The 13,161-nt window shown below is 37.2% G+C and overlaps 1 protein-coding gene across 3 annotated transcripts in view; it reads right to left on the bottom strand.

Annotated features, from left to right (window-relative positions):
- The window catches only part of IARS1 (isoleucyl-tRNA synthetase 1), a 102,373-nt gene that overhangs the window by 34,642 nt on the left and 54,570 nt on the right, over positions 1-13,161 (bottom strand). For all 3 annotated transcript variants that reach the window (XM_068695151.1, XM_068695153.1, XM_068695152.1), the window contains exons 18-21: positions 10,301-10,387; positions 9,648-9,731; positions 5,451-5,598; positions 2,397-2,517 (exon numbers count right to left, since the gene is read on the bottom strand). In XM_068695151.1, the coding sequence (XP_068551252.1) occupies positions 2,397-2,517; positions 5,451-5,598; positions 9,648-9,731; positions 10,301-10,387 (440 nt within the window). The remainder of the gene's footprint in view (positions 1-2,396; positions 2,518-5,450; positions 5,599-9,647; positions 9,732-10,300; positions 10,388-13,161) is intronic.

Genomic DNA, 13,161 nt, shown 5'->3' with positions numbered 1-13,161 from the left:
AGGAGAGTGGTGTAAAATATAGCTCCACTATAAATTACACTTTAATGAGCAGCAGAAGCCAAGCTTAATTGCAAAGTTCCCCCCCCATGATATCTCCTTGCCATTTAGAGCCTCAAGCATGCACGCTCGTATACATGGTCATACAGAGAGGTGCACAAACAGCACGTTACAGCACAACCTGCGCCATTTCCCTGAACAGTAGCACCCAAATTGCACCTCAGCACCACTGCTTCTGCTGCATTTTAGATGTGGCATTCAAATTATTACACACATCTTGGAGGTTACAGAGCTGCACAGCATTAGCTGGCAAATGCCACCATTGACTTCTGCTGCCATCGTGTCATGTCTACAACAGCTTCTGCACTCATATGTTCATTATTTTTGGAATCAGCTTCTAAAATGAAGCTTGTGTAGTGTATTTATCGCCTTTACTCGGGGTTTGAGGTTATCAGCCACAATTATGACCTTTCCTTGCCTCCTTCTGAAAACAACATTTTTCCTGATTCAAGTCATTTGAAGTAGCAAGTCTTAAAAAAAATCAAAACGTGATTTATTTTAAATATTAGTACAACAGAGCACCATGTCACAGTACACTCATTTACTGCACATCTGACTGAATTTAGAGTTTACGCAGAAAAATAAATTGAAAAACCATGTTTATTACTCATTTCCAAATGGGATATATCAATCATGTCATTGTCATTGATGTCATCATGTCATTGATGAATGCATCATAACATTTTCTTCTAACACAAAAGTCAATAGCATTTAATATCAATATTACAATCTTGGAATTCTTTACATTGCCATTTTCCAACGGGAAGTTTCTCTGAATGATCTTCTTGCTTTGTAAAGATGGCAGCTGACACATCCCTTTTCATTAGCTTCCTCTTCCTCTTAGAAACCCAGAGCACAATTGAAGTTCTGCCCCACTATCATCTTCCCACAAACATTATTTCTGTTCAAACTCCATACTAATCCAAGATCCCATGTACACATTTACAAATCAATTTTCCACTTTCACAGAATCACAAAATGGTTGAGGTTGGAAGGGGACCTCTGAAGATCATTTAGTCCCTCAAAATATTTTCCTCTTAACACAGAGCATGTAAACTCGGATAGACCCTGTGTATTTCTCTAGTAATAGATGAAATTCAACAAATACCATCAAACGTCAAGGACAAAACTCCTGGGAAAAAGACATGTTTTTGACAACAGCGTGCTTTTATCATAACTCTGTCTTCGGTAGCTTGAGGATTCCTTTCTTCCTTTAATGAGATGTTTCAGATGACTTGGCCTGAACTTCATTACCGAAATAAAATGCTTTACCTACTGTAGCAAAATAAACACATCTTACTTGTCCTGGTGAGAATGAACGTACCAGTCTGAGGGCGGGGGGGGGAGGGTAGCACAAGAGATGACTGATGCAGAAAAGGACTGTCCTATATCCCTGTGAACTCCAGCTTGGCATTATCTGTTATTCCAGTAATAACAATTTCCCCAAGCCAAAGCACACCTGTTGGAAGGCTTCTAAAAATTATTCCAATGGCAACTTAAGATCACTGGCATGGGGGGTTGTTTGTTGATTCATAAGCAGGGACTACAATGGCAAAAGCCATCTTCTTTCCAGTATTGAGGTGTCTGGTGCCCTTAAAGGCACTGAAATCTCTTCAGATCCCCATCACGACTTCATCTGCAGGTTTGTAGGCTTGCTGGATCATGCTAACTAGTTCAAGGGCTTCTACATCTTCTCATTGCAATTTACATTGTCTTAATATAATATGAAATGATTAAGAGGTACAGGATGATGAAAAAGACAACATATGCATGGAGAAAAACAGTGAGCTTCTTTATAAAGCTACATAGTAAATTGGCAGCATTCTGTCCTTTTGTGCGTATTCCCAGTATGATTACAAAGAAATCCTCTCCATGGAATAAAGTAAGGGAAAGCTTGTCCCCATGCCCCTGTATCACTCCAAAATTTTGTATTTAGCTGGTTTGGTCACTGCCCATTGTATTTAAAATTTATTTATTTACAGCTTCCCTAAATTCTATTTGGAATCCTTTTCCCTGTCATCTTTCAGCTACTGTAACAGTATTATTCGTTACTCCAAGCACTGCAGAAGATGGTACAGCAGGAAGCCACATCACCAAACTGATAGGATTAGCTATGGTAAAAAAGCGTCCTCACTTTTCAACATCTCACAAGCAACTACAGCAAAATCTGCATTCATACCTGTAAAGACACTATTCTATGCATTACTGTAACTGGTTAAAGATTTCCTTCCTTTTATCTGAACTGTAAGTCTCAAGTGAACTGTGGAAGTCTATGGATGCAATGGTTAGTTCTCTAATCAAAAATTGAACGTACGTACACCCCCCCAACATGTGCATACCTGCCATTTCAGCTTTGAAGAACTGTATGAGTGATTGGGTGAAAGAAAGAATCCATTTATCCATGATGTTATTGCTCTCCTTAACTGTGTTCTCATTGTAAAGGAATTCTCTTCCCTCCTCCTATCATCAACATAAAAACACAAAACACATTTTCAAGTCATAAGGGTATATATTCCAATCTCTATATCGAGCCACCTTTCAGACAGAAGTATTTAGTCACTTTCACTCTGTGTTACGCCGGTTTCCTAAGGGGGAACACAAATTCCAGAAACATATGCAAGAGAAACGGCCAAAGGAAAACCCAGCTTCCACTGCTCCTGATTTCACCACAACACTTTCAACTGCAAAGGAGGCCTGTTACGTGCATAAAGGGCCAGAGAGCAGTAATGCACACACTGGTATGCAGTAGTCCCTTCCCCAGTTGCCCTGTAAATCATAGCTTCCAGATACAGGGTAGGAGTCTTGAATTTACAGAACTCTTTTATCCAGGAGGATCCAAAGCATTTACAAGAAACGTAACGATTAAGAAGGTAAGTTGTATTCAGGGAAATGGCATTTCAAGCATAGAGTTTTAAAATCATGTGGCAATTTCAGCAGGTTAAACAAATATGAGAGCAAAAGCCCCCACTGAAAAACAAACAAAAAACAGGAAGACTTTTAGGCATCTAAATGTAAATAGCATGTTCTGATGCTAGACAAAATAGTGATGTTTGCACCCATCTAAGAAATTTCATAACACTTGACTGATTCTGCAGGGCTTTGTAAGCAATATCACAAGAAAGCACAATCATCTGTGCTGTGCCAACAGTCTGACTCGTCTGCACATGGATGTTCTTAAAACTAGCAGAAAATGAGGTGAGGGAGGATTTTTTTTTTAATAGATATATATATACACACACACATATATATATTTATTTATTATTTTATTTAGATTTACCATTAGTATTTAACATCTGGTTTTGACAAGTTTCTGGACTCTGCCCTCCCTTGAAATCCAGATGAAAAGATCTGTTTAGATTATTTGACCCAATAGCTATCCTTCAAACTGTGTAAATGGATGCTTACATTTTTTAGGATTAAAAAAAAAAAGGCATCTGCACACCCAAAAGTGCAGCAATCAGTGTGAGGTCAGCAGGCATCAAACCAACTATAATTACTCGGTAACTGCAGTAAGCATAAAATTATAAGACTGAAATTATAATTTCTCTTGCAGTAGGCAGAACATAATGAAAAAGTTTTTAAAGCCTGAGCATGAAATCTAATTTAAGCAGTAGCACCTCCAATAGCCCACTGTTTTGCCTAATATGGTACACAGTGATGGTTTTAATATTTATAAAGGAAAAATACATCTGCTGAATCACCAAAACTATCTGCTTAAGCACCTGGATTTTCCACTGGGGTCTTCCACCCTCCATTTGGCTGATCTTGCAAGATTTAACAGGATCACAGCAAAAAGCTGCAAAGCACACAAGATAACTCACAGGTTAAAGAGAAAAACTGAAATATATTTTTGGGCAATACACGTTTGTCTGAGGAAAGACGTCTAGGGATCCTGAGAAGAGATTCATTAAGTATTAGGCTCTGAAGTTACTAGACTTTCTTCCCAAAAGGGGCTGTTAAAAAGATAAAACCATTTAAGTCAGCTATTTACTGTATTATTTACTGAAGTCAGCTGCCTTTATTGCTTCAAATGGCAGTTCTCCGAAGTGATTAAACTTCTACTGTAATTTCATGTGTAATACAAGGTTTGAACTTGTTTTTGCTTAGTTTCCACTCCCATAGAAGTCTGCACTGGCAAGTGGTAGCCTTCCATCATTAATCTTCGCTGAAAGATTATAATTAGTTTCAACAGAACCTATACAGCCTACATGCAAAATCTTCAATTCAAATGAAGTATTACTGCAGGAAACTTTAATCTTGCTTTCATTCTGCAAGTGTAGAAATTTGTGTCACTCATATAGCTTTTTTTTTTTTTAGCACACTTCAAATGTAATCTGCAAGTCTAAAGCATTATTGCAAATGATTTACCTTTCTTTCCATTTCTTCATTGTTTTTTTAAGTAACATTTAAATTTAATTTTTAAAAATAATTAACTGTCACGTTACACAAGACAATCTTACTGCTGTGGCTAATGCATTCCACATCAAGTATTCCCAAGTTTAATTATGAATCTGCATAAAAATATTTAAGTTACAGTACATGAAGAGATGCATTTATTTAAGTTACAGTACATGAAGAGATGCATTTTCAGCAGTGGCTGCTGTGACAATTTCTTGAAATAAATCATTATTTGTTTGCAGTTCTGTTTTAAATCTGTGTGTTATTAGGGTAATGTTCTCAAGCACAGAGAAACTTGCAGCACTCCTTCCTCACATGTAGCCATATCTGACCACACAATTTGGGATAACAGCAAAGAAAATGCATCAGCACTTAAAGCAGCATTCGTGACACTTAGTTCCTTCAAGCTACTAGAAGAAACCCTGATAAGACAGTCCCTAGAAAACCATCAAGGCTTGATATGGACTTTTCAGAAGAATTCCCTCAAGCACTTGTGGTACTTCACTTTTTACTGGCGTTCCCAGAAACATGACTAGCAGAGCTATTTACTTAGAAACCCATGAACTGGAAAGCCCCTGTCTTATTCTCCAATTTCAGGAGTATAAATGCAACAGCATCACATTTACCTAAAATAGAGTATTTACCTAAAAAAGAGCATGAGTTTCTCCTCTGAGAAACATTAGCTTTTATGCCTTGATGGTACCCTACATTTCAGTCCTGCCTTCTATGTAATAAGCTTGGTCAAGAAGAGAAAGATGCACAAGTGATTAGCTTAATAAAATAGGATACCAACAGCAAATACAGAAATTTACAGCAAGCATACACAACCTGACCCACCTTTGAAGTCAGCCTTACTTTGAACAAGAAGGTCAAGATCAAGTGACCTCCCGAGGTCCCTGCCAACCTAAATCTCTCTCTGATACTAATTCTCAGTAATGGTGGACAAAGCACAAAAATTTTTCCCCTTGGCATTTCCAGACTCAAGAGATCTGTACCTTATGTTCCAGGATCTGAACATTCTGAACAAGAAAACGGTATGCGTTGTACCAGGGCAGGAAGACATCCTTCAGTATATCCCTTACTCCTTCCTCCTTAAATCGCAAATTTTCTGCTCTTACCACAGGAGAATTGATAAGGTATAACCTGAAAAATAAGAACACAATACTTAAAAGCTTAGAACTGAATATAGTAATAGAAATGCACTTAAGCACACAGTGAATTCTGAGAGCTGCATAGCAATAGAAAAATACCCAAAGGAACAGTCTCACACTAAGAACCCTAAAAAGGACAGCATTGTAAGCATGTTACATATTGAGCATATGATAATTCACTTCCTAGTGCCATGGGATTACTTCTATCTCATCGCATACTGAATTTGATTCAGAATTTAAATTTTCTTTTTTAATCTAAAAGTTAATTGAAGTCACAAAAGGTACTCAGATGCTATCACAATATAAAAACTAGCACTGGATGCACAGAATTAATGTTCATCTTTATAATGGCACCCATATATTTTTAACTCCTTAACAATGACACAGCACTTTCTACTCAATCTACTTATTCCCACCGATTAGAAAAAGGTTCAGGCTCATCACAAGGGCTTGAACAAGGCAAAAAAAAGGGAAATCAGTAAAAAAAAAAAAGAAAAGCTGAAATTGATGTTGTCAGAAAGTCAGCCCAAGAAGAGGAGAAAGGACGTACCTCCTACAAATACAAATATGCCTCAGCTCTAGAAGTAGCTTGGAAAGAGCAGAGCAGAGGATTCAGATCACACTATAAGAAGCAGCTCCTTCCAGAACCACGGGCATCTGCAGCCAAGGATGTTCATCTACACCTGAAATCCACCCTGTCCAGTAAGACCCTTCTCAAGACAGTCTTGCTTAAGCTAACAGCTCCTCACATCAGAGACAAGACATTCCCCTGGCTTCCTTGATCATTTTGCAAAAGAAATTATCTTTATCCATATGCATTTTATTCCCTACACAAATTCTCCATTTACAAATTGTTATCTATCTCGTTACCTCAAAAGGAAGCCAGGTCTTTCTCAGGTAACACAAAACTTCCATAAGAACTTGATTTAAATACACTTCATTTAACTTTCCAAGTATGAAAAACAAATGAAACAGTTCTTGGAGACTTTGGCATTTCCCAAAAAAAATGAATTTATTAACCCATTTCCTCATGCTTTATCAACTTTAAAAATCATGATTATAATCTAATATATCTTTACAAACACTTCCTTTAGGAGGCTCTAAAATCTTAATGTGGTCTGACACAGCAAACTCAAGAATAGCAGATCATAAATTCTGTAGGAGAGGGTTTCCTGCATAAAAATAAAGATGGTAATGCAGGAATATCAGCAGCACAGAAACTGGCTTTTACGGAACTGTATTAAAAAAACACAAATGAGAAAAAAACAAAACCAAGCCTTTTTAAACATGATAGCTGAATTCAGATTATGGATTTACAAAATCACAGAATAATTAGGCATGACAATGAACTAGTAAGCACTTAAATTAAACCAGAATTTACAAATATATCTGTTTAAATCAAACCACCTATCACAATTATTTGCATACATGCACTCTACTTGTTTATTTCAGAAGTAAAAAATAACTTAAGCCAAATATGAGAGCTAGTCTGGCACAAGGCTATCCATAGCCCAGGTCTTTTAGCAGTTAGGGACTTACCTAAAATAATGACCACCACAAATTACCTCCACTGTTTTCTTCCTCAAGAGGCTACGATGCAAATTAATCAAAACTACAAAGCATCCATTAAATTGCAACTTTGCAACCACCTCAGCAGCACTCTCTGCAGAATCTGACTGTCACAAGTCCTAGGATAGCTTTTACAACAAGAAACTAAAGAAAATGGAGCTCTCCAAGGTCACACCTGGTTTTAGCTTTTTGTTTGTTAATACAGCAGACCTATACTGCCTTACAGCACATGAATGTTTAAAGAACATTAAATTATTCTAATATAAGGATATGCCAATTATCATATGGAAAGAGAAATGAGACACCTGATGGAGGAGGATTTCTAACAATTCAGTTACACCTAGTGGCCAGGAAGTGACCAGTGGCCAGAAAGTTTAGTTACATCCACTGGCCAGAAAATAAAACCTTCCTCAGATCATGCCAGTATTATCAGGCTGTTGTAATAATGTATGAGAAATAATAGAGTAACTTCCTTTTCATCTCTCCAAAGCAGTAGTCTGTTGCATTATGTTACCTGTTCTGCATTTTAAGAACAGACAGAAAGGGCAGAGTAACGTAAAAGCAATGCTTATCTTGGAATACAGGAAAGCAAAAGGCCTATAAGCAGTATGACAAGCAACTTTTTTCTTTCCTGACATAATTCAGCTTTAACACCTATCCAATCTGAGTCACAGCTCTCAGGAATACCAAAATAACTGGTTTTGGCAATTCTTACAGATTTCACACAGGATTCAAGCTTCAGGAAATCTGAAATTGGGTTGTTAAATTTACTGTGCAATCAACCTATTTCTTGTTTGCCCTTGCCATTCAATTCCATACTCATTTAAACAGCTTACATTAACATTTTCTGCTAATTTCTTTATCATGTTACTGCTGAGAATACTTCAACGCTGTACCTAAAGCATATATGTATTCTTTATATGTATATATATATATACATACACATGGGTATATACAGACATGTATATAATACATACACACACACACACTCTGCAAAAGCTAAAGTAACTCTGCAGGGAAGCAGTGCCAAGGAAAAAACTCAATTGTAGCTTTTTCTATAAACAGAACACATCAAGCACTTCAGTGAATAGGCACAGACAACTGAATCACGGAGCTCCTTCCATAAATGAGCCCAGTCTGTAATGCTTTTTACTCTCTGTGTGGGTGTATGTATAAATAAATGTGACATTAAAGAAAGAGTATACAGGCAGAAAAATGAATTAGCTTTTTAGAAATCAAAAAACATGAATAATGGAAGTGTAACTTCTGGAGTTTAAGATTTTTAAAAAGGCAAATTTTTTTTTCAACTGAAACATCACTCATGGTTTAAAATCTCTGGCAAGAACAACTCCAAGCCTTTTCACTCATTGTTTCAGCTACAGATTCACTGACATTCTGCTAAATACACCTTGACTTTTTATAAAGAACAATTTTGATAAAATTTAAGAAATCCATCCAGCCCTCCATTGTAAGCATATATACAAAGATAATTTACTTGGTCTTTAAATTGCTAAAGCTTGAAAAAAATAAAGAAATTCATACCTGCTTTTTTTTTTTAAATCATCTAGATACAGCAGTAACTATCTTTCTCAAAGAAAAAATCCCAGCACACTAAGCTTTTTTTCAGACCAATGATTACCACATATGGTTGTAGAATATAATGAAGCATGTGCAGCAGTGTAAGGTTTTCTTATATACAGCAAGAATTACACAGCTCTTGAGAAATGTATAACTAGTGTACTCAGTTATTAGCATGTCTTTATTATGCCTTTAACTCAAGGTACCACTTTATGTTCTAGCTGGTGCATCCAGCCAAGTACCAGGTGACTGCATAATTATGTTTACATGTTTGTATAATTTTAATGAAACATTTGAACTGTGTGTTTAATCACTGACCTGGACAGTTTATATATATATATACACACAGTAGGTTGTTCCAGTTCTGCTTTTCTTGTTTCACTCTTGCAAGTATGTACTGTATACTTTTATCATTAAAAAAGGAACTTTCTCTTTAGAAAATTAATAATATAAGCAGCAAACAAATTTATGTGTATTATACAGTAATTGTTCCCTAACTATTTATCAGAAAACTGACAGTACTGATTCAAAGATTTCATTCATTTTTCACATGGTCAACTCAACGATTAGCAGAAATTGCAGACATGCCAGCCTGAGTGGGATCCTATACAATCTAGAGACGTTTTCAGACGAGAGGCCTCCATTCAGCTCATCAGCTTTGGTCTGTATCAGCCTTGAGGGAGATAAGTCAATAGTATTAATGTCCAGGCACTTCAACTACTGCCAGTTCTTTGGGTCATCCACTCAGCAGCCACACAGGTCTGGAGTTTTCCAAAATTAACTTTATTGCTACTGATAATTGTCAAAAACCCATATGCAGCCCTCCTGGTACATGTCTGCTATAAACAGACAACTAACATCAGATTCTACATGAATTTTTTAAAAAAAACCTACCTTAGTGCATCAGCTCCGTAACTATTTACAATAGCCATTGGATCAGGATAATTCTTCTTCCTTTTGCTCATTTTTTGGCCATCACTAGAAAATATCAGAATGCAGGAGTAAATTCCCAAAATTCTTGTAATAAATGGGCAAAAATCCAGCTTAATTTATTCTGCCCTATTACATTCACGGTAGTAAAGACAATAATACACTAGCATATCATTTCAGTCTGACTGCTGAACCCATGACAGCATCTGAAAAAACAAGCAAGCAAGAGGCTCACAAGTTACAAATCCAAGCAGTAAACCCATCTTCCCTGGAGAAACTGGGTGAAACACTTCGTTTGAATCAATCCCTCCCACCCACTGGCAAACCTGCATGTTAAGTAAAGGGCATGAAATATAATTATTTAAAATTACATCTACATTTGTGATTTCCTTTACCCTGCACAAATGATGCATAGTATTTCCTATTCTGACTTGTTACCCATTTGCGCTCTCTAAGAAGGACTAATCCTGCTGGCAAGAAGCAAGTGCAACACAGCTGGGGTGTATAAACCTCACGAAGTCCATTCATGATTTAATTTATGAATTAACTTCACAGAGACTTTAGTGAAATATTCTTTAAATAAAAATTGGTTCATGAAATTACTGATACACACCAACCTGGCAAGAACTAGGCCATTTACAATTACATTCTTGAAAGGAGGCCTTCCAAAAAGAGCAGTGGACAGCACCAGCAAAGTGTAGAACCTGGAACGAGACAATGTAAGTGTGACCTAATGCTGCTAAGCTGAAACCTGCACACACTTCATTACTACTGAAATTCTAATTACACTGTTTTATTCTAGCAAACTTCAAGTACATGAAACATTCATACAACAAAGACTCAGAAGAGGATCTTATTTTAAGTAGACTCTTTTCCTCTGTGGCATACCATACTGTTTGTTCAGATATGATCTACCAGTCTAAGAGGACAGAAAAATTGTAATAGTAACCAATAGCAGGGCTGTGAAAATAATGGTAGCATTTCATGAAAATAACTGGAGGATGGGCCACAGCTTTCTCAGTTAAAAATGACTATTGCACTGACAACTGCTTAGCAACCTTAGAACAGCACACGATTACATGAAAGCTAATTGATTCAGAACAAGGCACAGACTGCTATACCTCCCAACTATGCATTTGCAACAAGATTTAGTGGAAAGAAGGTTTGCCTGCATTTTCCAAAGGAGTTTTCATCAAAAGCTACATGTAACTGGAAATGCATTACTGACACTTGTGGGTCCCCAGCTCTATGCAGGCTGCTGTGTGCAGTACTGCAGATATTCATCAGCCTGCATGACATCTCTGGTGCTTATGCCTCAGAGGGGCTTTTAACTCAAAAAAAAAAAAATCTAAATTCACATTGCAAGATAGAAATTCTCTTTGTCAAACTGCACTGTAATTCCATGAATTTTAAGAAACACTCTTTACCTGCACACAAACACATGCACTTGGAAGCGCCCTCGTCCTTCATTTCTAGCCTTCTTTAAAAAAACCTTAAACATAAATACCTGAGCGCTTCTTCAGATGACCGATACCCCAAGCCTGTATGACTGACAGGTCATTACTACCATAGCAATACTTTAGTATCTAAAAATACCTTACTGGCAAATTCCCATCAGTTTCTGTAAAGTCATAAATTTGCATATAGTTACAACAGGCGTGTTTTCAATTAAAAAGAATAGCACTGAACCAACTAGAAGAGAATTCAGTTGTTTGCATTATGAAATTTGGACAGATGTGCTGTTGGTGCTGAGAGAGCACATCACCGAGAACTTCTGACAGATTTTATGTTATTCACATCGTCAAACCAGACAACCCCCAGCAATGAGGCAACCTAGTCAACAATTCCAAGTGTCCTGTGAGCCACACAAAATGAGAAGAGTGGCACGTAATCTTCGCAGATTATCCTTCAGAAAACTCACCTCATTCAGAACATTTTAAGGAGTGTCTCTTCACACATCTTATGTTTGAAATATCTTTGTTACAGACACACTTGATTCTGACAGCTCCCTAGACCTCTCTGCTGCTTCATTCATATCTCAGGCTGCTTATGTCCTTGCAGATATACAGCCATCAGCCAAAACAATATTATAAAAAACTAATAGCACAAAGATAGAGGTTCACTTCTTTGCTTTTCCTTTCCCTTTCTTGTCTCCCCACAGAAAGGAGAAAGCATTCCCTCTGCTTTCTCCTTTCTTGAACACCACGGTTAAATTCATAATGCTGTAAAGCACGCCAATAACCTCCAGTTGTGAAATCCCTGTAGGCCACCACATTCTCACTATGACTACAAATCTTGTGGTATCCACCTACAAAAAATAAATAAATCAGAGAGCTTTTCCTCTCGGTTGGTCAAGACTAGAGGCTTGTTACCTAACTACTCTCAGATTTTTTCCTCTGGCCTTAACAAATATAATTTAGCTCCTTCTCATACCCACACAGTTATGAAAAATATCACTCTTAGCTCATCACCTTGGTCACATTCATTTTACCCTTGTCTCTATTCATGTTACTTTCTCTGTTGCACCAAACAGAAGCCACCAGACCTCCCATCACGTGCACTCTTCACTGTGTGTCAGTTCTCACTTCACCGTTCTCACTTGCCGTCTCTGATCCGACACAACCCAATCTTCATTCTCAATTTTATCCCTTCATATAGGTGGTTTCAAATAAGAATTTATCTTTTTCTTTCACAAAAGAGAAGTGCTCCTTTGCAAATCACCAAAATGCTTGCTATTATCAAAGCACTGGCTTATTAGCATATACAAACACTGTAGGGAAGGTATGAGCATCAACATACGTGTTCACATGTTTTGATATTCCAAAGAACAAGATGAGATGGGCTTAGGGATGATGAGGATTTATAGTAATTCTTATGCTTATGTCAAATCCAAAAAGCTATCTACTCCAGATTATAATATGGATGTCTTCATCTGCACATTGCCCACAGTACACAAGCCAAGTGTGAGGGCTCAAACTGAAGCACAGTGGGTTATGTGCTTCATAAACATAATTGCACAGTCCCAAATGGCATTATCATCTGTTTGAACTTTTCAGCTAAATTGGTGCGGTGATTTGGTTAAACCTTTCCTCTTTTTGGAAAGGAAAAAAATGCTGCTGCTTCCAACAGCAACTTGCAGACAGGTCAACATCAGTGAACTGAAATCCAGTTACGTTTACTATTTAGAGAAGAAATCTATATAAACTGGGAGAGTGACAGTTTAGCACATCTGGATGTTGCAATGGCCTCAACTTTACCTTGGTATTATACTATATAAAGGCCAACTTCTGTAAAAATTACAAACACATTCTTTAATGCTTTCCATCCACTATCTCTCCCCCATGTGCTTCAAATGATAGCACAAAAAGCAACGCTGCACTAAGTATGTGACATACTAATCCACTGTTACATCCCAGTCTCAAACAGCTATAGAATAAATCCTGAAACCCGAACTACTTGAATATCGCTACTGTATTTA

This window comes from Anas acuta, chromosome 11, assembly GCF_963932015.1.
Source record: "Anas acuta chromosome 11, bAnaAcu1.1, whole genome shotgun sequence".
Lineage (NCBI taxonomy): Eukaryota > Metazoa > Chordata > Aves > Anseriformes > Anatidae > Anas > Anas acuta.
The sequence above is the reverse complement of the archived record's forward strand: the minus strand, read 5'-3'. Positions and strand labels throughout refer to the sequence as shown.